The sequence below is a fragment of the Terrapene carolina genome, unplaced genomic scaffold (genome assembly GCF_002925995.2).
Source record: "Terrapene carolina triunguis isolate 2854851 unplaced genomic scaffold, T_m_triunguis-2.0 Scaffold66, whole genome shotgun sequence".
In the NCBI taxonomy this organism is placed as follows: Eukaryota; Metazoa; Chordata; order Testudines; family Emydidae; genus Terrapene; species Terrapene triunguis.
Window position 1 is genome coordinate 4,981,319 of NW_020664417.1, and position 26,953 is coordinate 5,008,271.

General features: G+C 41.1%; 1 protein-coding gene across 1 annotated transcript in view; it reads left to right on the forward strand.

Moving 5' to 3' along the window:
* The window catches only part of KIAA1109 (KIAA1109 ortholog), a 242,236-nt gene that overhangs the window by 144,608 nt on the left and 70,675 nt on the right, over nucleotides 1-26,953 (forward strand). Inside the window, exons 44-52 of the mRNA XM_029910631.1 lie at nucleotides 136-294; nucleotides 9,958-10,133; nucleotides 10,785-10,960; nucleotides 11,665-12,371; nucleotides 14,717-14,962; nucleotides 15,316-15,409; nucleotides 17,148-17,198; nucleotides 21,254-21,460; nucleotides 21,616-21,854. Coding sequence (XP_029766491.1) covers nucleotides 136-294; nucleotides 9,958-10,133; nucleotides 10,785-10,960; nucleotides 11,665-12,371; nucleotides 14,717-14,962; nucleotides 15,316-15,409; nucleotides 17,148-17,198; nucleotides 21,254-21,460; nucleotides 21,616-21,854 — 2,055 coding nt within the window. The remainder of the gene's footprint in view (nucleotides 1-135; nucleotides 295-9,957; nucleotides 10,134-10,784; nucleotides 10,961-11,664; nucleotides 12,372-14,716; nucleotides 14,963-15,315; nucleotides 15,410-17,147; nucleotides 17,199-21,253; nucleotides 21,461-21,615; nucleotides 21,855-26,953) is intronic.

Consider the following 26,953-nt stretch of genomic DNA (forward strand, 5'->3'; position numbering starts at 1 on the left):
CCTATATATCGGAATAAGCTAACAGTAATGGTACCTCACCTGTTTTCCATTATCAAGATACCTATGTTGTGTACCAATTTTACACAGTAATTTTGGTGTCGTGGTCTTTAAAACTTTACTGATTTATTAATACAGGAAATACTGTGGCCACCGACATGTTATCTGAACATCCTTTGTTGTCTGAACCATCATCTGTGAGTTTCTATAACTGGATGTCAAATGCTGTTGGCAACAGAGGAGGTGTAGTGCAAGAGTCTCCCAACACCAAATCTGGACACAATAGCCTTCCAACAGGTATTGTTAACTATGATTGGACTTCAAAGATATTGCATAGTTATCAGTTTTCCCTGAGTTATGCAATTCCTTGCATTCTGGTGCTGGGTATTTGATTTGCATGATCAGTCTATTTCCTATCTTTCCTTACCATATGCTAATTTTTATTGTTCCTCCTCTATAAAATGGGGTTAATAATACTTCTTTATATCAAAGAAGTGGTGGTAGCATAAATGCATTAGTGTATTTGTAGCACTTAAATATTACAGTGATGGATGTCATAAAACAGCCTTCACATAATATGCAAATCTCTGTATTCTGGCTTCTGTCCAGACTGGCTCTTTATTCAGCATTTTCAAGCTGCATGTCATCCAAACATGGTTCCCTCAAAGTCTCACTTCTGAAAAACTCCCTCAGAGTCTCAAACTCCGAAAAAAATATGCATGAAAGAAAACAAGATAACTCCTAAAAGAAAGAAGGCAGAGTTGTCGAGCTGCTGAAAGATAGCTTTAAAAAAAAAAAAAAAAGCCTGAAAACCCTTGATTTCCATTCTTCAGGCTCAGTTCTGCTCCCAGGAATTAATGGGAAACTTTCAAATGTCAGTGTGTTGCAGACCTTTCTTTTCATACTTTCCTCTTTTGTCAGCAAGGCTCTTGTCTGCACAATAAAGTTCTTATTTTTGTGTATATGTTAGTTTACACAGGAAAAACAGATCCTCTTTCTCCCTGTTCAGTTTTGAAGCTAAATATAACCAAACATATTTCTTCTGTTTTGAGAAAGATGAGCTTTAACCTGAAGAGAAGGTAGTGAGAGGACATGAGAGGGAATGAAGGCGGGAAAAAGAAAGGAGAGATGGGATTAAAGGATTAAAAAATGTGCTAAAACACATTAAACAAGATAATTTACAGCAGTTTACTGGTCTTTCCATAGTCCTTTTATAATCCTTCCCTTGTTCATAATCTTCAAATGTGAATATTTTAATTTTCAGTTTTTCTATTAATAATTTGAAGGTTCCTCCTTTTTTAATTTATTAACTGTCCTTTAACCTCTCTTTGTTAATCTCAGAATATAATTATTACCTTGTAATTATGTTATGGTTGAACAAATACGTGGCCCAATCCTGCAAACACATTGTGAGTGCTTAACTTTACATGTGCGTGAAGGTGTTCACCCACTGTGACTCTGATTCTGTAACCTGTTAAATCTGTAACCTGCTATTCTGTGAAAAGAACCACAAAGTAGGAATGTTGTGAACTTGATTTTAAATGATCTTTGTTAAACAGTTGCATTCGTTGTATAGTATTTAATGGCATGAGTTTATTTAGAATCATAGACTATCAGGGTTGGAAGGGACCTCAGGAGGTCATCTAGTCCAACCCCCTGCTCAAAGCAGGACCAATCCCCAACTAAATCATCCCAGCCAGGGCTTTGTCAAGCCTGACCTTAAAAACCTCTAAGGAAGTAGATTCCACCACCTCCCTAGGTAACGCATTCCAGTGCTTCACTACCCTCCTAGTGAAAAAGTTTTTCCTAATATCCAACCTAAACCTCCTCCACTGCAACTTGAGACCATTACTCCTTGTTCTGTCATCTGGTACCACTGAGAACAGTCTAGATCCATCCTCTTTGGAATCCTCTTTCAAGTAATTGAAAGCAGCTATCAAATCCCCCCTCATTCTTCTCTTCTGCAGACTAAACAATCCCAGTTCCCTCAGCCTCTCCTCATAAGTCATGTGCTCCAGACCCCTAATCATTTTTGTTGCCCTCCGCTGGACTCTTTCCAATTTTTCCACATCCTTCTTGTAGTGTGGGGCCCAAAACTGGACACAGTACTCCAGATGAGGCCTCACCAATGTCGAATAAATGGGAACGATCACATCCCTCGATCTGCTGGCAATGCCCCTATTTATACAGCCCAAAATGCCGTTAGCCTTCTTGGCCACAAGGTCACACTGTTGACTCATATCCTGCTTCTCGTCCACTGTAACCCCTAGGTCCTTTTCTGCAGAACTGCTGCCTAGCCATTCGGTCCCTAGTTTGTAGCAGTGCATGGGATTCTTCCGTCCTAAGTGCAGGACTCTGCACTTGTCCTCGTTGAACCTCATCAGATTTCTTTTGGCCCAATCCTCTAATTTGTCTAGGTCCCTCTGTATCCTACCCTCCAGCATATCTATCGCTCCTCCCAGTTTACTGTCATCTGCAAACTTGCTGAGGGTGCAGTCCACGCCATCCTCCAGATCATTAATGAAGATATTGAACAAAACCGGCTCCAGGACTGACCCTTGGGGCACTCCGCTTGATACCGGCTGCCAACTAGACATGGAGCCATTAAGCACTACCCTTTGAGCCCGACGATCTAGCCAGCTTTCTATCCACCTTATAGTCCATTCATCCAGCCCATACTTCTTTAACTTGCCGGCAAGAATACTGTGGGAGACCATATCAAAAGCTTTGCTAAAGTCAAGGAATAACACGTCCACTGTTTTCCCCTCATTTATTTAATTAAACCACAATAATTTGGTCACAAATTCAGGTTCCTGAAATTGCTGTAGGTATAATTCTATGGCCCAGAGATATGGCTCTATCAATTATCAAAATTTTCCTCTGTAAAAGGTGTGTGGTGATATCTACAATTATACCATTACATGCAGCATATATGGATAGAGAAGAGTAATCTAGTTAGTGAATCTTGCTTAAATAAAATGCATGTTATTGGGGATAATAATGAGCAGTGGTGTAAGTTTTGAATTCAAAACTAAAAGCATGCATGTGTGGCAATGCTGAGGATCATTATCCTTCTGTGGAATGTGTGGCTAAATATTTTTTGACTGTTTAAAACTAGCACATATTAATGCAGTTTACAATAATGCCATATTTTAAAAAATACAAATATTATTGTGGGCTTTTAATAGGAGTTAGACTGTTGAAATTCAAATTAGTCAGTTTTTCTTTGTTTGTCCACATGTATTCTAGTCTTGGTGTACATGCGCCCTCATGTGCATTTGGCCAGCAGTGTTCTGGTGCCGAAGATGTCCTTTCTCCTTCATGGGCATCAGCCTGGGAGTCAGGTAGAGACTTTGAGCGGGAGAAGGGATGGTTCTCACAAGAAACAGGCTCCCTGGTATTCTGCCCCCTTCCATGCTTGGTAGATTCACTATTGTCTATTAAGGGAGGGATTGTTAAAGCCTGTAAAAGACTTGTGGCACACTCTAGCATCAATACCTGCCATTTCCTAGAGGGTGAATAGACAGTACCAAGTTCTTCCCAAGGGCTTTGTGTACTTTTATTGACATCCACTTGTCATAGTGGCTATTCAGGAAAGACCCAAGCCTCATACAACACCAAGGGAAGAGGTCTGTTAAAAGACTGGATCTCTTTGGCAGAAAAGTCTACTCCTCTGCTGGTCTCCAGATGGACATTACCAAATAATTATATTTTGCGAGAAACACCTAGTATCTACCTTAGGACAAATGGTCTGTTAATAAGGACTTCCACAAGAATACAGGGAAGAATTACAATCTGTCATGCTTGCTGATATCTTGACCTTCACTGAATACTGTTTTGGATGTATCCACATACACCATTGCAACATATGTGGTGATAAAGAGATCCTCCTAGCTCCAATAATCAAACATCTAGGCATGTCCAAACCAAAACAGAGGATCTTCCATTCAAGGGCTGTGATCTCTTCAACTCATAGACCAACAAGGCCCTCCACTCATTAAGGACTCTAGAGCCACTTTGTATTCTCTTGTATATGTCAGCCCTAAAGAGAAAACCAGCAAGACCTCAAATTTTCAGACTGTATCCCTGTAGTGCACACTGTAATAACCCGCAGAAGGCACTGGATCCACCAACAGAGAAGAACAGGTTCAAACACAGATGACCTCTTCAGCTGTGGTGTACTCGACTTCTTCCTCTCAACATCAGGTTTTGCACCAGTCTAGAGGTTGGTGAAACTGTGGGAAATGCTTTCCCCCCCCCCCTTCTTCTTCTTCTTCTTCTTCTTCTTGGTGAAATTTCCTTCCTTAGAGGTTTTTAAGGTCAGGCTTGACAAAGCCCTGGCTGGGATGATTTAGTTGGGGATTGGTCCTGCTTTGAGCAGGGGGTTGGACTAGATGACCTCCTGAGGTCCCTTCCAACCCTGATATTCTATGATTCTTCCAGGAAGCCTAGACTGGGTTCACTATGGATAAGTGGATCTGACATTATCAGAAATGGGTATTGCATACAATTCCGGTCCTTTCCTATCCCCCTACCATCTTCCTAATTCTTATTCAGGGACTCTTCTCATGAAATACTATTGAAGCAATGGTGGACTCTCTCTCCTGTATCTTGGAGTAGTGGAAGGGATGCCCTAGGAGTTCAGAGGCAGGGGTTTTTATTTCTATTATATTCTCATCCCAAGGAAGGAAGGGAATTAGTGTTCCCATTCTGGACTTTTGACGTCTCAAAAGCATACTTCAGAGTCACAGGACATACCTCAGATTTCTGGTAGGAACATCTCTCACTACCAGTACAGGATTCTGCCCTTTCGTCTTTCCACTCCACCGTGTGTTCACTACATACTTGGTAGTCATACAGTTCACTTAAGGGAAAATGGTGTTCAGTTCTATCTATATCCTGCAGACAGGTTGATCTGGGGTCTACCGGTAGGTAAACTACTCAGTTCAAGTAAACTTAGCTCTTTGCCACACTGGGCCTCAAAGTCAACAGAAAGAATCTACACTTACTCTGACTAAAAAGACAGAGTTTATAGGAGCTGTGTTAGATTCCAGGTCAGTGAAACCTTATCTTCAAGGTTTCAAGAAAGATTCTAAACCATAGGGAACCTGATGAACCATCTTCTAACTCACAGAAGATCATCAGTAAGAGAATGCTGCATGCTTCTGGGACGTATGGCATCACCTACGTTATGTAGTTTGCCAGTCTTGACCTGTGCTCCATGCAAGTGTGGTTGAAATCAGTGTAACTACCCACCACATGAGCCTATTGATTGTGGTCCTGCAACAAGCACTGTACTCATCAAACTAGTGCATGAGTCATTAGTGCAAGGGAGTACTTGTCTCTGCACCTCTACCTACCAAGACTAGTGATCAGTGCCTTTGCGCTGAGGTGGGATCTAAATCACATTCAAACACAGGGACTCAGAGCTATCCACCTGCATGCAAAACATTCCTGTTTCTGCTCTAGATCTTCACAATCTGAGTATTAACGAATAATACTACAGATCTGCATCATGTCAACAAACATGTAATTTCTGCTCTATCAGAAGGCCATTCAACTCTGGAATTGGTGTATTTTTCGCTGTCCATGTATTTTCCAGGACCCACATTCAGAATTCACTAGCAGATCACTTCAGCTGACCGTTCTCAGATACCCTTGAGTGATCAATCAAGGATCTAGTATCACAGAACATCTTCTGCAAGTGAGGAGCCCCATCAATAGACTTATTTGTCATAGTCCAGAACAAGAAATGCGAAGTGTTCTGCTCCACAGAGTGCTGCAGTCCAGGCTGCCTGTCAGATGCCTTTCTCATCCCTTGGATGGACCTGGACACAGCTTTGTTACCTCACAGCCTTTGTATTGGCCGGCTGATGTTCACCAAAGAAGCAGTTCAGAAAATACTGCTCCTAAGAAAGAAAGAGCCTCAATCAGACTGACTTATAAACCTAATAGGAAGAAATTTTCTGTTTGGGCATCTCAGAAGCAGCTGCTTTTTTGACAACACCCATTTCAGTAGTATTTACTAGCTGTGAAACAATCTGGACTTTCTATTAGTTTCATAAGGGTACACCTGACAGCAATATCTGCACATCATCCTTCTATACAGGGCCACAGTATGTTTTCTTAACCTACAGAGGCTGGAATCCTTAAGGGCTTTCCTTCAGTTCAGAAGTCCCGTTCCCTTTTGAGACCTTTATATACTATTAATAGAGTTGATGGGATGCCCTCCTTTGATTCCTTACTAGCCTGTACCATCTTATTAGTGAAGACTGCCTTTTCAGTAGTAGTTCCGTCCCCTGGTAGCATAGGGGAGATTCAGGCCCTCATGGTGAGTTGGTCCCCATCATGCAGTGTTTCATAAAGACTGGGTCTGGTCCCACCCACAGTCCTGAAATGGCATTCCTAAGTGCTCTGGGGAGATACGCAGGGCTGTCAATTAGCCCCTCTTCCTTCCAGCTTGAGTCAGGAAAATCTGCCAGTGAGTCCCCATCCTCTGACCTGCAGGAGTGGGAACCTAAAGGGAAGGATTCGGAGAGAGGAATTTGTAGAGGGTTCAAGGCCCTTTGCAAGGCTAGCCACAAAAGACCCCACCTAGGGCATACCCAGATGGCCACTCCTGCAAAGTACACACACACACACACACACACACACACACACACACACACACACACACCAACTGCCTTTCTCCCCTCCCCCCAAAAAAGGTAGGAAAACCTAAAGGATGGTTGCCTCTGACTCAGACACTTCCTCCTTTTACTGAGGAAGGAATGATATCAGCCTCTGATTCTCAGCAGGACACGAACAAAATGCCAGAAAGGTTTTGTCCCTCCTTGAAAAGTTTGAAAAGTGTGCAAAAAAGTTGGTAGTATCTAGGATCCAGTTCAGACGTGAGCAGGCCCTCAAGGACAAGCTTCAGAGCAAATATTTCCCTTCTAAACCTTCTCCCGTGGCAGCAGTTCCCCTGTACCTATCATGCAAGGAAGTAATCAGGGATGAGTGCCAATCCCTTGAAAAAGTTAAACACATTAACAGGCATGTTCTCAGATTCTACAAACTGCCAGAGTCAAAGAATGCTCTCAGAGATGTGTCTAAGGTCGATGTTGATGTAGCATCTTTAGCAAAGGATATGGTTATTCCATTCAAAAGGACTTTCTCCAAGTATCTAACTGATAGGAAAGTGGAAGCCTCCCATGAAAGGGGAACTGAAACAAAAGGCAAACTAGCTCAGGCATTGCAATGTCAGCAACTGGGAATTGTGCCTTATCTGAAAGTCTTCAACCCAATTGCACATGCGCTGGTCAACCTGTTTGCCAATCGGAAGAAATGATTCACCAGGGAAGCAGACCCCAAGTCTGTGGGGATAGATGTTGTGTCACATAAATGGCCTCAAGTTCCTGCTCTTCCCTCTCAGAGGGATAAGGGATTTCAGCCAAGCACCTTATCATGCCAGGTGTCGACCCTCAGTAGTGCACTGCTTGCAGGATCTTTGGTCTCCCTGGCTGAGAACCCTCATGTATCTTATGTTCTTCAGAGCAGTTAGACTGGCCAGACCAGTGGTCAGATGGATCTTCCCTAAGTAAGACCTACTACTGATGTTGAAAGCCCCAACAACCCATGCTTCCAAACATCACTTTGTTGATGGGTTGGAGTGTGAAGATGCTCTTCCCCTTCTTGGTTAGATAGACCCCTCCTCTCTTCCCAGCAGTCCTCCTTCCTAGAACAGCCAGGACAAAGAAGCCAAAGCCCTCCTATCAACACCATCTACACAGCCATGCATTCATCTCCAGGATGTGCATGTCCCTGCCTGGAACCTTACCCTCAACTGGGCGGTTAGGCAAGAACACCACTTGCATCCTCTACACCTTCAGTCTCACTCCCAGAGTCTTGTAGTCACAGCTGATCTGTTTAGGGTCGTGGCTAAGCAGCATGGGGTAGTGATGAGAGGGACGGATTAACCTTGGCAACCTTTAATATCTCTTATGCAGGGTCCAGGCAGGTAGCTCACCTCCCAGGACATTGTGTCACATTGGTAAATGTATGCCTCCATCTCCCTCAGAAGGGACTTTCCTACAACCACCACTTTATGTCCCCTTCTTGGGCACCAGTGGCCATGAGACACACAGCTTTGGGGGCAGGTGTCTTCTCCTCCTCAGCCATTGGCAGGGTCTTCTCCTTTCCTCCTGTAGCCAGTACAGCATACTGATTCTTGACCTCGAATTGACAGAGGATCTGGTTCTGGGGTGGGGGTTGGGGGGTGCACTATCTAATGCCCAGGGTACCCAACAGCCTTCTCCTGCCTTTAAAGCAGGTGGTTCTTTTTTTTCCTCTGGTGATGCTGAAGTCATTTGTAATCAGCTATCATCCTCCATCCCAGATGTTTCCAAGTGTGTTCTGTTGATGAAGTCCTAGTGCTCCCAGGTACTATGCAAATGAGTCACCCTCTCCTGTAGCTCTCTTGTTTCCTGAGGGACCCCAACAACAGATACTTCTCTTACTGGGTGGTTCCCCGTGCCTGACTTTCTTCAGAAGGAACATGCAGTCTGCATTCCCAGCAAGTCAAGACCAGGACCTGGGTAGAAGCCATCAGGGCCCTTACAGGTGCAGGCAGAAGAAGAGCTAGCAGTGCTGCTGGCGAGGTGCAGTTTTCCTTCCATTGAGGATTCTTCCTGGTAGAGTTGGTTTCAAGTCAAGGGAAAATATCCTACCTTCCTGCCTTTCTTTGCTGGGAAACTCAGCTGGCTGACTCCCTTAGTCTCCCACCTGCTTTCGTCTCAGCAGCCACATGTCTAAGTAGGCCCAGCCATGGTTTCAGTTGGATTGCTACTATCTATTTCCAAGCAAACAGACAAAAACTTGTTAGTTATCAAGGATAGAATCCAAGTGGGCAAACATTTGAATAATAAACATTGGTTACTTACCGTAGAGTAACTATGATTTTTCAAGATGTGTTGCCTACATGGATTGTACAACCTGCCCTCCTTACCTGCCACTATGGAGTTCTCCTCCTCTGGGATTCTGTGCTGGCAAAAGAACTGAGTGATGTTTGGCCCTTTCCACCGTTTATGCTGTCTAGTGAAGGGGACATAAGGACAGCTTCAGCATTCGTGTGGCATCAATGGGCACTGCTGCCTAAAAAGAATCTGATTATGTGTACATGCAGTGTGTGCATGCAACGAATAGAACCCATGTGGACAATATATCTCAAAAACCAATAGTTATATCAAGGTAAGCAACCATTCTTTTTGTTGAGTTTTCTGTAATAATAAATTGTGTTGTAACAGGATCATTTTCCAAACATGTCCCTCAGGCTCACTAATTCATGGAAGCTTTACATTTTAGGCCAGCAAATCCTATATTTTGATCTGGGTGGGATTTATTTTTATTTTTGCACAAATTTACCAAACTAACTTTCAGTATTTTGATATTTAATAAGAGTATGGTACATTATTTCCCACAAATACTCTGAGGATCAGCTTGTTGACGTTAGCTGTAGATACTTAAATACACTAAATGTCATGGTAACTCAAAGCACTCTTTGAAGAGCTCTTTTCTAATGTTAGCAGCCTAGTAAAAACCTTGACTTGTAATGAAACAAAGTGGATGAAGTAATATCTTTTTATTGGACTAACTTCTGAAGGTGAGAGAGAGAGAAGCTTTCGAGCCCCACAAAGCTCTTCTGAGGTCAGTAGAAGGACTGAAAAGCTTTAGGTGGCTCAAAAGCTTCTCTCTCTCACCAACAGAAGTTGGTCCAATAAAAGATATTACCTCACCCACCTTGTTTCTCTTAAGATCCTGGGATCAACAAGGCTACAACTTGACTTCTGAGTATTTCACTTGTTTCTACATAACTATCCTTTTTATTATGAGTTTTATTCTTTGTCTAGACAATGTAGACTCACTTAGTGTTATGACTTGCTGTGGTGTTATGGAGTGTTCATACAGGGATTTATTTTGTAGGTGTTGCACCCAATCTTCCTACAATACCCTCTGCTTCAGACTTCAATACAGTTCTGTCTAGTGACCAGAACACTTTGGATGGGACACATTCTCAGCATAGCACCAGTCAGGATGATATTGCAGGTGTAGAAGAGGGTAACCAGGGATTTCCTGCTGTTCAACTTGCAGATGCGCAGGTGGGTATTTAATGAGTTTTGGAGTTTGTTGGGAGGAAAAAATGTTTGATAAAACAAAGTAAAACGTCAGGTGGTTATATTGTTCTACCTTGTATTGTATCCAACAGTATAACCTTGTGGGGACAGAAGTCCCAAGCAAGCTTTGTGAGAGTCTCCTAATGTTTTCATGAGTGAGCACTAAGAGGGCATTTTCCTTTAAATCTGAAGAGCTAGGGGATTTTTAATAAACTGAATCTGGGTCCTTTGTGTGGAGGGTCTTCCTCTGCAGACTTATTTCCTTGTCCAGTCAGAAAGCTGGGGCTGCAATTGGATGGAACCCCCTCATCCAGCTTTAAATTTAAAGCAACCAGTAGCTGAGGTAAACATGCTGCATAGGAGTTTTACTGGGCTTTTTGGAATAAATAGGTTCACTACATTTCTTCTCTGTCTAAATCTTGGATTTGTACTTTTTAACAGCAATACAAATTGAATTAAGTTTAAAAGGAAAATCTTTTTTATTTTACAATGTATATAGTGGGCCTATCACAACTACCCTAGATTTATGATAAATAATAATAACAAAAAATTAAAACTCATTTCTGAAGCAAGGAAACAGAAGTATAAGAAATCTCTAGGCAACAGAGCTAATTCAGAGATCTTATATTTTTATAGGTTGTTTTCAAACCTCTTCTGAGCCATACAGGAATTCAGTCTCAAGATGCAGTGCCACTATGCTATAGAATGTATTTCGGAGAGTATCTTTCATTCTCAGGGACTTTGGACTGTCTCAGGGCAGACATTGTTGATTCAGATACAACAAAAGAGAGAAAAAGCAAGAGAGCACGAAGGTATATTATCAAATATTTATTTTTAAATTTTATATATATATATATATATGTGTGTGTGTAAGAATACAGTAATTGCTTTTTTCACCGTTTCAAGTTTGGTTTGACTTTCTGAAACACATCCTCACAGAATGGGAACACAGTCTTTCATTAAGTTTTAATTTACTTTCACTTGGAAAAGCTACATCCAAAGCATTTTGATATCTTCATATTTCACTTTTAGAAATATAGGTGCAACCTCAGAGATCCAGCTGCTTATGCAGGTTTGAGGTCTACAACAGGAAAGGTTGGAGAGAGGAGCTGGGGCTAAGGGGATGGGAGGTAGAGATGTTAACAGGGTTTAGGATGTTCCAACCCTGTAATGTAATTGTCATTTACTGAATAAAACTATATTACTTCTTGTTTGCAAAACTTCTTAGACAAAACTGGATGGTAAAATTGACAAATTACATATCAAACTACACATTTCATAGAATAAAATATTGAACCAAAATGACTCTCGCTTCTATTGTTTCTACTGTAGCCAATATATTGTATAATATTGGTAAACTGTATAGTAAAAATTAATAAACGATAGCACAGAGGTGATCTCCTGAAGGAACTGAATGTTGTTATATTACTTATTTATTGAACTTTTTATATAAAAGCTATTTAATGCTGGCCTTCTTTTTTTTAAAAATCCTTAACTTTTATCTTTTTTCTGTTAGGCAAGGAGCCGTCAATCTTCCCCCACTTGAATTCAAACCGGCATTGATGTTGGAAACTTTTAGCATTAGTGCTGTTGTAATGGAGAAGTCAATGTGTACACCCCAAAACTCCACCAATGCCCTTTCTTTTCATGACCTGAACAAGCGTTACTATAATACTTTTCACTGTAATTTTACAATTTCCTGCCAGTCCATAAGCCAGCACGTAGATATGGCACTGGTTCGGCTTATTCATCAATTCAGTACAATGATAGATGATATTAAAGCCACACAAACGGACATCAAACTTAGCAGATACACTGCTGGGTCAGCCTCTCCAACACCTACCTTTAAAACCCGTAAACATAGAGACTTTCGCTCTTCTGACTTTAGCCGCAGCTCCCGAGGAAGCATCAATGGAGGCAGCAGAGTAAACAATGCAAAGAACAAAAGAACCAATAATGAGAACAGTAAAAAAGAATCTCGAAACAAGAATTCTCTGGGGAGATCAGAAAGAAGAACTTCTAAAGTATCCAGGAAGGGTTCAAAGGATGTAGTTGATCACATGACCATCCATATGGATGATTCAGATTCCATTACAGTGTCAGAACAGAGTGAGCCATCTGCAGAGTGCTGGCAAAATATGTATAAACTGCTGAATTTTTATTCACTTATCTCTGATCCAACAGGGATTTTAGAAAAATCGTCTGAAACTTTTGGGCCAACAGGTGAGATGTTTTAGGGTTGAAAATAATTTAATTTACACCGTTTTTTGTAGTACTGGATTCTGATAGAGCAGGGGTGGCCAATCTGTGGCTCCGGAGCTACATGCGGCTCTTCAGAAGTTAGTATGCGGCTCCTTGTATAGGCACCAACTCCATGGCTGAAGCTACAGGCACCAACTTTCCAATGTGCTGAGGGGTGCTCACTGCCATGGGCCCTGCCCCCACTCCACCTCTTCCTACCCTCTCCCCTGAGCCTCCTGTGCCCTCGCTCCTCCTCCTCCGCCCCCCCTCCTCCGAGCCTTCTACACTCCACAAAACAGCTGATCAGGAGTTGTGGGGAGCGAGGGGGAGGCACTAATCAGCGGGGCTGCCGGTGGGCAGGAGGCGCTGGGAGCGGGGTGGGGGGGAACTGATAGGGGGGCTGCTGACGTATTACTGTGGCTCTCTGGCGATGTACATTGGTAAATTCTGGCTCCTCCTCAGGCTCAGGTTGGCCACCCCTGTGATAGATTTTACAAATGGGAAGATTCTTTCCTAAATGATTTACTAAAAGTTGTCAGTATTTGTGTAGTTCTGCTCAGAAAAATGACTGTAAAATGGAATTATTGAGTTCAGGTTGGCATCTTATTGACTTCCAAACAACATGTTTCCTGTTTGCAAGTAAACTTCTGATTTGCCAACTCTGCAAACTCCATGTGATATTAGAAAGTCAAGCTAGTTTCATTCTGTTACAAATTTGATACCAAATTCTGTCATTAGGTACCTGTTGAGCTCAATTGTTTTCAAATTTTGCTCTCTGGTATGCTTGTGCAGCCTTGTTGTCTTCGTTTGGGTTGCACTGTGCAACTGAGGGCAGAATTTGTCTCTATAGTTAAAACTTAGTTAACAATTCTGTTGATCAGGTGAGAACAGGGTAGACTCCAGCTTGCTTTCCCATAAATGTTTTAGCTTTGCAAGGCTGATGCAAGTGCTTCTTTTTTACTAAAGTGAGTAGGTATAACTCTTAATACAAAGAAGGAACAGAAGTTGAGTAAGGAGGTCATTCTTACTCAGGGCTTGGGGTGAAGTCCCATTTCAGATAGTCTTATGTTTCACACATACTGTGTGAAAAAGGATTAGGTTAATGCACTACAGAACTTTTAGTGTACACCAGCAGGATCCACACAGGCCAGTTAGTGAGTGACACATTGATGCAAACTAGAATTTACACCCCCTTGGTGCGTACTGACACCCTGTATAGATGAGCCCTCTGTCACTTCAAAGAGAAAAACTTCAGAACCTTTGTAAAAGTCTAAATTTAAGAAAAGATGGTGAAATACTTGCTCCATTGATATCAAACTATTATTGACTTAATTGGGGACAGCATTTCTCCCAGTGCTTTAGAAGTTGGGTGATCTTCCCATGTATACTGCAGTATATTTGAACACTGAGCACAACAAAGTGAATTAAGAATTGAGTATTGGCCTTATGTCTAAATTACTTTTTGTTGATGAACATTTATTATTGAATTATATAGCATGAGAAATGTGTTTGGCACTTCAAGTTATAGGTCATAAACTTTTATATTGCATTTTGTAAAAAAAAATATTATTTAAAATGTAAAACCTAAAAGCAGGGGAAAGTGTTATATTGATGTCAGTGCTTCCACTAGATATGGAGGAAGTGAGGGAAATCCATTTAATTGACAAATGATAATATCCATAATTCTCTACATGTAAATTCCATTATTACATTTCTTTTATTGTTATGTTTAAAGTGTTTAAAAGGAAACTTTTCCTCCAAAACTAAATTATTAGAACTTTCTGGCCATTAAACTAACCAGAAATATTAAGGAAATCTAATTAAAGATGAAATATTCCAAGGGGGCAAATTTCTCCTGTTTTTTGTTGTTGTTTTTTTGGGGGGGGGGGGGGGGGGGGAAGAGGGTTACCTGTCTAAAATCACTCACACCACTTTGTAAGTGGAGGGAGCTATGCCTAAGAACTAGTCACAATGGCTGCTAGTCATTATGAAAGCTGCTATGTGGCCAAATAGTCATGCCAGTGTATTAAATCCTCATTCTAGGCTGTAACGTTCAGCAAATATTTTTAGTTCAAAGGGATCAGCAATTGTTAGCAGTACAATATGAAATCATCTGTAGTTATATTTATTATTTTATCATTAGTGTCTTGGTTTTTGCTCAGTTGTGACAATGTTACTGGACTGATGTGAGTGACATACCAATGGTTAGCCAGAACATCGCCTTCTTATACAGCAAAGATTCCTAGTTTCAAATACAAATTTAAATAGATTTCACAATAGATAATTTACTCAAGTTCTCACTGAATAATTGGTATATATTTGTGCAGGTGTTCGGAGTCCTACTGAACCTGCATGTAGAGTTGTGTTTGAGAATGAACAGGACAATAGCAGCTTGAGCAAGACACAGAGGAAACGCAGTCTGGTTACTTCCGAACCTCAGCACGTGACTCTAATAGTCTTTGGGATAGGCATGGTGAATCGCACACACCTTGAAGCAGATATTGGTGGACTAACAATGGAATCGGAGCTGAAGAGGATTCATGGAAGTTTCACACTAAAAGAAAAAATGAAAGGTGGTGTAGTAACTTTTTGCTTTTCTTTCACTTAGTAAACATCTTCCAGCAAGGCAATAGCAGATGTGTGTAAAAATACCTAAATGTTACATAAGCAATATTTTATGTAAACTTATTTAAAACTTCAATAAACTGAAATATAATGAAAATACTTTTAGAAAATGAAAGTGTAGCTTACATTTTTGCAACTTTTCTTAACCAGATAGTGTTTAAATGTGAGACTATTTAATACAATTATCAAACATTGTGACATTTACATTAGCTTGTACTGTATTTTGGCAAGTAATTGACATATATGGAAGTATTTTACTGTATTACAGTATTTCTAAAGTATTTTCTCTTTCTTCTTAAAGATGTTCTGCACCAAAAGATGACTGAGACTTGTGCCACTGCTCATATAGGTGGTGTTAACATTGTTCTGCTGGAGGGAATTACACCAAATATCCAGTGAGTGTGAAGCCAAAAACAATTTAAAAATAACAAAAACACATTTGTATAGAAATGGAGCGTCAGCTGTACATACAGAGAAATATATGGGACTTACTGTGGAGGCCGGGGCCCTGATCTTATAATGAGGTCTGAATCTTTGCACAGTCCCCTTTAAGTCAGTAGAGCTCTATGGGCAGCCATGTAGAGCTCATTGTTGGAATGGGCCTCAAGTGTGGCTCCTAAAACTAATTTTTACTTACCCACACCCACACACACACACTGAGAGACAGAGAAGGTTTTTTTAACTAAAGCATACTTTTTTTGTTTCATGACAGCATTTATAGTGACAGCCATTTTTCTTGCCCAGACAATATACAGTGCAAACATTTGTATTTGGAGTAAATCCTGCTTGCATTGCATAAATAATTCCATAGAAGTTAATGAGACTACTCATATGAGTACAATGAGCAGTATTTGGGCTATGGTGAACGTACAGTCATCTATAACTATGGCCCCAATCAGTTAAACACTTAGGCATGTACTTAACTATACAGATATGAATACTCCTGTGGACTTCAGTAGGTCTACGCCCATTAGCAAAGGGTATGTGCAGAAGAGTTTGCAGGATCAGTGCCTAAGTAAATGAATGGTTGGATTGTGAAAAATGGTAGGAAATAGATCCATTGAATACAAATATTTTTTTCACAAAATCATAGCTTTCTTGAGCAATTTTCTCCTGCTTTGTGTACACACAGTGACTCAATGACATTACGTGTATCTATAGTTATTTCTATAATGTTTATAATAATTACTTTTTAAAAGTTTAGAGATTTCCCTGAATGATACATAGAGGTTCTTAAATCAGAGTATTTAATCTTTTAATGCTGATTCTTCCCATATGAGATCTTCTTGCTTCATAAAGGATGAACTTTTTGACCTCTCATGTTGCATGGTCTTTTAAATTACTTTACTTCTATAAGGTCTGTTCTTTACCCCATACAACTGACAAATGTTTAAAATATCACCTTTTAAGCATGAACATCTAGAATGACTTGCTCAATATCCATGTAGTTTGCTCTTCTGCTATGTTCACAAACTCAGGTTAGAAGTGCATGCTTATTTTTCTTACTTCCTTTCCATTTGGATCTCTTTATTTTTGAGTTGCAGAGCACTACAAATAAAATTAAAATTCTTCATAATGTAAATCACTTTCATGCTGTTTCTCAATGTTAGTTGGGTAACCCTCAGTATGCTACTTTGGCCTTTAAAATGTGCATAATGATGAGATTGCTAAAGAGGCTGTCTCATGTGAAAAGTCACTCATGTCTCCGTTTTAAAAATAATTCTTGTCCAGTTCTCTATAAATTCTAACTAAATATTGTAATATTGTTTTCTGTACTAAAACCCCCTACTATTGATATTGTCCATAGCCAAATTGCTAAATGTACATACATATTTAACAAGTGTAGATAAAAGCTCTAAACTGTAAGCCATGTAATACTTTAGAAGGTGGCTGAAATTCATGTTTCTGTTCAATGCAGCGTCTCTGATCTTGCACACAGAAAAATAGGGATGCAACAAAATGGGAAAAATTACTAAAGTTTCTAAAAACCATAGTGTCAACTTGTTAAATTTTAATATATTTTTAGATAATTTGTCATATTCTGGGTTACGAGTATTTAACTAATTTTGCATGAATGTTTATTCTTTATTTGCTTTTTGTTTTTCTTGCTTTCTCTTCAATCTTCATCTGTAGACTGGAGGATTTTCCTACATCTCCAACAAGCACAGCCAAACAAGAGTTTCTGTATGTCATATTATTATGTTTAATGGACTTGCAATTAATATTGTGCCGTGTAGTTAAAGGCTGCATTATTACTGTGTTTGAGTGTAGCCAGTTGTTGCTTCATAACATTCTAGCTTACCAAACAATAGACTCTGAATTAGTTAGTATGGTCCACTAATTATATATTAAGAAAATTTATGGGCGTTCATTGAACAGTCTACCCTTTTGCCCAATTGTGTGCACGGTGCTATAGTTGCTGAAGAACTAGACTGGTTTTAATAACTATTAAAGCCTAATTCTTTGGCTGTTCTTTACGCTGCTATTATATGTTTTAATGATATGAAATGGTGCTGATCCAGGTAAAGAGAACAGGTTAATTAGACCATTCTTAGCCCACTGTGGGCCTGCTCTTATTGACTGCAGTCACATAACTCTTTTTAACTTCACTATGGGCTCTTTGTCTTTACTTACTTTATTCTTGCATATAATAATTAAATAATATTTGAAACTATAAGTACACACATTAGTTATCTTTAAAAGATACTGTTCTATTTAAAACTTACAGCACTTCCAAATCCACTCCCTAACTTCCACATGTACAGGGGACCCTGTGCCCGTGGGTCTCCCCCTCCCATATAGAAATGGACTATGTTGTCTTCATGTTCACTTCCTCCCTTTCCCCATCCTCAGACCCAAAGAAGGTCTTCCACAACTCTGGGACTTCACACCAAGAAAAAAGGTTGTGGGTGGGAAGTAGGATAGTGGTCAAACCTGTAAGTTTCTGTCCCTCATTGACTCTGCAGACATCAGGGCAAAAATGTAAATATGGGCAGAAACTGTATTTTCCAAAACACCTACTTGGTGGGGAGTCCCTTCTTACCACTGATCAACCCCACATACCGTTGTGGGGATTCTGGGGCAACTCCATATGCAGAAGTCTGGGGATGTGAGGGGTGGGGATAATGCTGTGGAATACAGATATGGCATGGAGCCTCCATGTAGATAACAGCTGGCCTGCTGCTGAATTCTCCTTTCTAATTTCCCCCAAGTTCTGTGGGGTTTGGGGGCTGGCACTGTAGCCTGTTTGATGGTAGGGAAACCCTTCCCATCTTTTCCCTCTTCCTCCTTCTCCCATCCAGTTCTTCCTCAGCCCAGTGTAACTGGTTCAGGAAGTACTGCGGAATGGAACCTTGCAGCAATTTTCTCCCCTTCAGCCTACTTCCACAGGTTTTCCCATAGAGCTATGAGTTCCTGTTTGCCAAATCACTTTCCAGCTGTTCCCTTTTAGAATGACAATCTATAGAACTGATCCAATACCACAAAAACTACTACTTGAATGAATTCTTTGGTGAATAGCTTCAGTGTTTGTTTAGTAACATTTGAATAATATTGAGCTAGCTCTAGTGCTATATACATTTTTTTGTTAGATGTATAATGCATGTTAAGTATGAATAGGATGGTGTTTTAAGTGTTCTGAACACCTGCTTTCCATGTTGGCAGCATCTTAGAGCAGACACTTATAGTAAGATACTTTAATTAAATGAAAAATTAAGTACTTGCCCAGGAAGCACGGTTAACCTAGTTGTTAGATGTAAAGGAAGTCTAGATTTGTGAGTTTTGAGCTTCAAGTCTGGAACCAATGAAATGTGGGTTTCTATCATTTAATTTAATTACACTGGATCTGTATTTGTTTTTGTGCTTCTTCCCTCTCTCCCCCCTGCCCTTCTGGTACATTAGCTTAATGCTTTTCTTTAAATTGTATTAGAAATACTGCTCATGTTTCAGCACCAAGACAGGGTGTGCATTCAGATGTTTCAGCACCAAGACAGGGTGTGCATTCAGATGTTGTTTTTAAACTGGGAATTTTTTTATCATAGAATCGAACAGTGAATATTTTAATGCTGACTATGACACTTACTTTTTCAGCAAATTGTGTAGTGGATGATTGTGTTGGTGTCTTGGCATAGATTGGGGAAACTGTTTCATTGTTCCTTCATGCTGAAAGTTATACTGATGATGATTGAACAGCTAGTCGAATCAATTTTTTGAAACATTGATGTAAGGAATGTATTATGGGCTGACTCACAGCTAGTTGCCTTATGGTGTTGGAGGTTGAGTGGTTGAGGGAAAGACATAGGTATGGAACGTAATTCTGCCCCCCTGTTAATTTCTGCTTGGAATGAGATGAATGGGAACGCTAACATAAACAGAGTGGTATTATTTTGTATTGGCCCATATGTGTGTTATATTTTTTTAATTTTTTAAAAGCTAGAACAAAACACACATACCCACTTTTGAAGGAAAGCATATTTGCCTAATACTGTTCTGAAAACATTAATGAACAAATTGGGACTTTTCCTCCTTGGAAATGTGTCTTCCACATTTCTGTGAGAGCACTTTATAATAAAATTAAACAACCCTCTCTACCCCTGAATTTTAATCAATGACGATCTGGTTCCCTTAAAGGTGCTGCCTTCCTTCTAGCCATGGGATCCTGAACAAGAACTTCTTTCAACTCCCAGCAATATCGATTCTTAATCTGTTAAGCTAGTGTTAGAACAGATGTTTGGAAGGCCTGTGATTGAATTAGTGTGACACAGTTCTCTCCTGCTATGAGCAGAAAAAACACTGCCTTTGTTGTATTCCCACCTCTTGGGTTCTTTGAGCTAGCTAGGCCTTGGGCATAGTGTTGGAGAATAACACTTGAAATAACTTTTAATTACTTTAACATTAACCCTGTGAAGATAATTACATAAATACTGTGAGATCAGGTTGCCCAAAAATTAAATTCCATTTTTCCTCTTAACTTTATCATTATAATGTTAATACTGTGAAGAATATTAGTTATACCCCTGAGAGGAAATTGCTGCTCAAATCATCTGAGCTGAAAGTTGAAAATTTTATTCTATACTAATTGGCAAACTATGTTGCTAATATATTGCCTCTTCTAAATTATATTCCTATCATATGTATTAAACCATAATAGTGTAAGCCAGGGGTAGGCAACCTATGGCACGCGTGCCAAAGGCGGCATGCGAGCTGATTTTCAGTGGCACTCACACTGACCAGGTCCTGGCCACTGGTCTGGGGGGCTCTGCATTTTAATTTAATTTTAAATGAAGCTTCTTAAACATTTTAAAAACCTTACTTGCTTTACATACAATAGTTTAGTTATATATTATAGACTTATAGAAAGAGACTTTCTAAAAACGTTAACATGTATTACTGGCACGCAAAACCTTAAATTAGAGTGAATAAATGAAGACTTGGCACACCACTTCTGAAAGGTTGCTGACCCCTGGTGTAAGCCATAGTACTTGAAATCTTGTCTGAGTAAAATTCCAATAACTGACCACAAAGATGAGAAATACTCATGGATTTGTTATTCTTTATAGCACGGTTGTTGAAGATGAAAAACACTGTTAGAATTACAAACACATAGTGCAATTGTGTTTCTTTCACAGCTGTATTATATGATGACACCTTTGAAATTAGTGTAGTTTGAAGTTTACATTTGTGAAGTTAGGGCCATTTAAACTTGAATATTCCTACACCAAAAAAGCAAATAGTTTGCTAGATATTAACTACAAATTGAGACAGAATCTTGTCCAGTAGTCTAGTAGTTGTTAAAATAAAGTCTCTCTGAGGAGCTGTCACTATAGAAGATTGTTTAAAATTCTTGAGAAAAAATGAGGATGAAATAGGTGATACAGAATCACAATTGTGTTCAGTGTGTGTATAGTGTGTGTATGCAGTCTATTGTGTGTAATCGCAAATTATCTTATATTTCATTTTTATAATAGTTGAATGGACATTTTGCTATGCATGCCTTATAATTTTGTTAAATATAATAAACTGCATAAATTGGATAGTTGATACAGCATGTACTGCATCTGCGTGTGCATAAATAGAAACTAAGTAGGCATGTATATAGTTTCTAAATTGCTAATACAAGTGTGTTCATCTTAATACTTGATAATTCAGCTAATTTGTTGTTGAAAAGCTATATCAATGTATATATTTTTAAAAAATATTTTGAGAAAAGGATGCAAATATCATATTTTGTTGTTTGTTAGAACTGTAGTCAAATGCAGTATTGCCAAATCACAGGCTCTTTATAGTGCCCAAAGAGGATTGAAAACAAATAATGCTGCAGTGTTGAAAGTGGGAGCTATCAGCATCAACATTCCTCAACACCCTGCCACTCTACACAGCATGATGGTGCGCAGTTCTCACCAGCTTTCCAAACAGATTTCAGACCTCATCAGACAACCATCAACAGCGTAAGTTTTGCTTTATTTGCCATCCTGTATGGACCTGTCTTATTTTCTATCCTCTTACGGGCTAATGCTGCTTTGTGGGAGAATCAGGCCAATACTGTATAATGAATACGTTAGGATATCTAATAGTTGTTTCTGGTATCTCTTCTTCTAAATAGGCCACAGCCTGCAAAAGAAGATGTTGCAACTCCATTGCCCTCTGAAAAGACACCAACAAGTGTTAATCAGACTCCAGTTGAAACCAATGAATTTCCACAACTGCCAGAAGGCTTAGAGAAGAAGCCCATAGTTCTTAAGTTCAGTGCCATGATAGATGGTATAGCTATTGGAGCAGCACTCTTGCCATCTCTAAAAGCAGAATATAAGATGGGAAGAATGAGAAGTCATGGAATGACAGGTAACCATAGGCGCGAACTCTGTGGGTTCTCCAGGGCTGGAGCACTCATGGAAAAATATTAGCGGGTGCTTAGCACCCACCGGTAGCCAAGTCCCCTCCCCCCAGCTCCCCTCCCCCCCCTCCCACCTGCTGGTGGCTCTGCCAATCAGTTCCTCCACCTCCCGTCTGCAGCGGATCAACTGTTCCACAGCGTGCAGGAGGCAGTGGGAGGGAGAGGGAGGAGCGGGATGGGGTGCGCTCGGGGGAGGGGGCGGAACGAGGCGGAGTAGGGGCAGGAAGAGGCAGGGCAGAGTGGGGATTTGGGGGAAGGGGTGGAGTAGGGACGGGACCTGGGACTGAGTCGGGGTTGAGCACACACAGGGACAGTTGGAAGCCAGGGCCTGTGCAGGTAACAGTACTCCATGAAACTTTGAAAAGATCACGGTCACTTTTTAACATTAATTTCACTAGAAAAGATCAAATGTGGCATTATGGATTCCTATTCAGTTATGGTAATAATACTTTTTTAATCCTTTGTTCGTCCTTGGGGATATGAATTTTCATGAACAGATTAATATGAGAGAATTTATATTAATAAGGAACCAGAATACAGTAAAAATCAATCCTGCAGATATGACGATTTAGTGTATTAAAATAAAATAGGAGGCTAATTCTAGCAGATTTTGTTATAATGAATAATTTGCACAAGGCAGAGGCCAATGAGGACAGATACAAAGATCTGGAATTTTTGACCAAGTGGCTGCAACTTCATTAATTCCATAACAGGATAATTTCTCGGGCAACCTGTCCTAGCAGCAGTGAAACCAGGAAGAACATCAATTCACCTGCCTTCTCCCTATAGGTTGAGCATATCCTGAGCATCACTGTCCCAGTTCTTAACTCCCTATCATAGTTTGTTTTACCCCAAGGTCTATCATTGGTTGCAACCTAGAACAGCCTACTGCCTAGGAACCCCCGGTCTCATAGTGATGGCTCAGGTTTGCCCACAAATCCAACCTCTTTTCCTGAGGAAAATTGTGTTGATGTCTAATTCTTCAAGGAAGAGTGGAGGCGTCCCAAACCCACCCAGGCTCTGATTTTGGGAGAACCAATCACAACCAGTATCTGCCTTGGTGAGGTTTGAAACCCCTGCTGCCAGGACCTACTAGCCAAAGCTGTGATTCTGTGAAATAAAAAGCATATTAATAAACCAAACAGAATTCATGCTGATTTATCAAAAAACACTGCTGTGTACACTAACTGCAAACTGACCACATAAGTCATTGGAGCACCCATGCCAACAAACTGCAAAAATCTTTAGTGGTGTTATTCAGGGTTTTCAGAACCCAAAGCAGCGGTAACTTAACTGTTTCTCTCCAGGCAGTGTCAGGAATAAATCAATGCGGACACAACTCCTCTGTCTGATAAATGATTGATTGATAACCAGAGTGCTTTTACCTAAAACTACTCTTTTATTAGGTCTCAAGCACACACAACCATATATGCTATAGCTATAGGTTCAGAGCATCCCAAACGTTATAGTTACCCAAAGTCTGAGATGGTTTTGAGTAATCAACAGCCAGGCTTTTAGGGGTTAGCTCCTAGCCCAAAGAAAAACTTCCTCTGACTGCTCCAAGATGTATTGTTTTGCTTAATCTTTTATAGCTAACTTAAACAAAGTACATAACTCGTAGTGACTTCTAGTAGGTCACCATAGTAACCCTTAGGGGACCACCAGTTCTCCTATCATCTCTTATCAAAACATTTCTAGTCATAATAACAATAAAACTTATATGCAAGATCACTTTACCCCAAGGCCAGCTGTCCAAACATTCCTTCCATTCTTATGGTACATTACATCAGGGGTTCTCAAACTGGGGGTTGGGACCCCTCAGGGGGTCACAAGGTTATTACATGGGGGGTCACAAGCTGTCAGCCTCCACCCCAAACGCTTTGCATCCAGCATTTATTATAATGTTAAATATATAAAAAAGTGTTTTTAATTTATAATGGGGGGGGGTTGCACTCAGAGGCTTGCTATTTGAAAGGGGTCACTAGTACAAAAGTTTGAGAACCACTGCATTACATGATACATCTCTAACCCATCCTCCAATTCATATTAGCAAAACTGCAAACATGCAGCTATTTGGCCATGCCTCTCAAAGTCCTAAAAATTATTCCTAGCAATGTGGTATTTGGTTTTCAGCTAGCAATGGCTGGACTGCAGTAATTTCAAGTTCTGGGGTAACGGTGCCAACATAAAGTGACTGCAAAGACATCCATGAAATTCCCCATGATTCTCCATGTTGTCAGTGATGGATGCTGTCAGTACCTGGACACACATCCACACGATTGCTGCAGTCCATAATCTGCAAACCAAAACAAACCGCAGATGTACTCATACCTTCCACTAATAACCACAAAGCAGGAGAGGGAGGATATGATTTGTGGTGCAGGAAGTTGCCCTCTTCTGCCTTCCATCTTAATACCAACTGCCCTGTACCCCAGCCAGCCTGCCCAAAAGCCTGTTGAAGGCACCAGGACTATCCAATGAGAGCGCTCATCCTACAGATTCTGATCCATTGGCTGACCATTGCAACAGGGCAAACCAAGGTGGTATGCATTGCCCTCCAAGCTGCTCCTCATAATTTCATGTTGGCTGGTGGTAATAGCTAGTGTATATTAGCATGGCATAACCACCACCTTTTTCTGTGGTTCTATTTATCTATTTACTGCTAGTTTTTTTTTTTTATTTCTAAAATATTCCTGTTGTGTGTCACTGAGGGCATTGCAGTTTGACAGAGTCCTTTCTCAGGTTTTAAATGAAAGCACTTCAAAAGAAGTAACTTACTAAGGTGGAGTTCAATACAGTTTGCATTTAAGTCAGTTAAGATCACACTCGCTAAAACAGTCTTTTTATTAATGTATATGAGAGTTACTCATATCTAGCTGTATTATGTTCTGTTACACTTGTGCAGGTTTTTTATTGAATTCCAGTTTCCTACTTTGTATGAGTCAGCTAGATTCTAGAACTGGGTTTTAAGAGGTTCACAAACTATGACACTGTGGACATCTAAAGTTTGGAAAAGACATTTTTACTGGTGACCATTTTACAGATGAAGATTGATAATCCTTCTCTGAATCAGGCAGAGAGAATATTTGAATCCACATCTCCTACTGCCCAGGGTATTGTGTTGACTCACCACCGCAGCACCTCCTGCTGGCCGTCCTGGGAATTACGTCGGAGTTGCCAGTGTGCCCTCCTCAGATGGTGTCTTGACCGTCGTCACTCCTGTCTCATATCCAGGACCTGTGTCACTCCCCAGACCACGTCATCCTTCTGGACACAGCCTTCTGTGCCCCACTCAGTTCTTTCCCCCCTTCCGGGGGACCAACAGTCCTCAGTCCAACCACTTGCCTCCGTGGCAATCTGCAGTCCAGGTTCTAGCCACTCATCTCAGTGACAGACTGCAGTCCATACACTGGCCACTCGCCTCCTCCAACTCTGCTGTCTCCTTCCCTGGGCCACTTCCCCACCGCCCCAGCATCTCCTCTGCCCATGTATCAGGGCCTCAGTTTGGCAGCCGTCAGCCTGGAGCTTTCTCATACTCTGCTGACCCTGCCCAGCACTGCTCTGTCCATGGGGCTACAGCCCTCTAAGCAGCCAGTCCTCCTCCCTCAAACTCCAGGGAGTGACTGCCTCTGCTCTGCTCAGCAACTCCTTCTTATATGGGCCAGTGTGGCCCTGATTGGCTCCTCCAATAAACCTTCCCCTAATTGGCTGGCACTCCAAGCCTTTTCCTTATTTGCTGCCTCCTGCGCAATCTCCCCAGGGTTGTGCCTATTGCTACCCCTCATGATGGATTCTAAGCAGTCAGATTTGAAACCCTGCCCATTCTGTGACTGCCTCATCCCCCTCATAAATGGACAGAGTTGATGATTTTTCTGCTTGGGACAGAGCCACATCCTGGACAGGTGTTGTGTGTGCCAGTTGTCTCCTTGAAGATTCTCAAGCCCAGGTACACTTGGCTCAAATTACAGTTGATAGAGAAGTCCATGCTTTTGACCTTGAGGAGATGCTAACAGCTACACTGGAGTCAAATCATTTTTGGTCAACACTTCCACCAAAATCTGAGGCCAGAGAGAGAAAGGAACTGAAGAATGGCACCAGCAGCCTCAACACTGACTATCTCGGAACTGCCAACTTCAGCACCAACAGGTCTGGCACCTAGTCCCCTGACACCGAAGAGTAACTACAAGAGGCAAGGCAGAATGGAGTCCAAACATAGTTCCAAGCATTATGTGGACTCCACATGCCATCTCCAAAGACAAAGCCTCCAAACTCTTTATGATTTCCAAATTGGAGGAGGCCAGTCCTGGTCAGTCAGTGTGGCACATGGGGATGAAGGCCCAGTGCTGACTTTGGTACTGGGCACGGCAACTGGCACCCGTAGCTGAACCTGTCAAGGCTTAGAGTTACACCTCCATGGAAGACACACATTCCACACCAAAGCAGTGGCTGGCACTGAGGCCTACATCACTCTTTGGCCTTCCGTTTGAGGAAGCATAACTCTCATCACCTTCTTTGACCTACTCATTCTCACTGTCTCAGGTAGAGATCACTCTCACCTACCATCAGAGAGTGACCCTAGGCAGGGTTCAGGAGGCTATCCATTTTGAGCCCCACCACTGGGGAGATGTGAATGGCACTGGATCAGACAACATCAACCCAGTCAGTACCTCTGTAGCATACCGCTCTATCCATATTGGCCATACTAGGAACCACTGTTGCATATGTCCCAGAGCAGATCCACCTCCCACACATAAAAGAGGAAATCCTACTCCCCAGCAGCATCAATAGCTGGCCACCCAGAGACTGCCATCAGCATTCAGGAGTAGGCAATAATGGAGGGAGAGTAACCACATCAATCCCTATATAAGGAATCATCATCATTGCCAGATGAAGCGGTGGCAATTGTCCCAGTGCCTATGGTTGATGACTTTATGGCTTTCCAGGACCTCCTGTCCTAAATCGCAGAGACCCTGGATGTTGAAACCACAGTAATCCAGGAGAGGTCTCTTAAGGTCTTTGATATACTGAGGTCAACAAACCCTGGTCA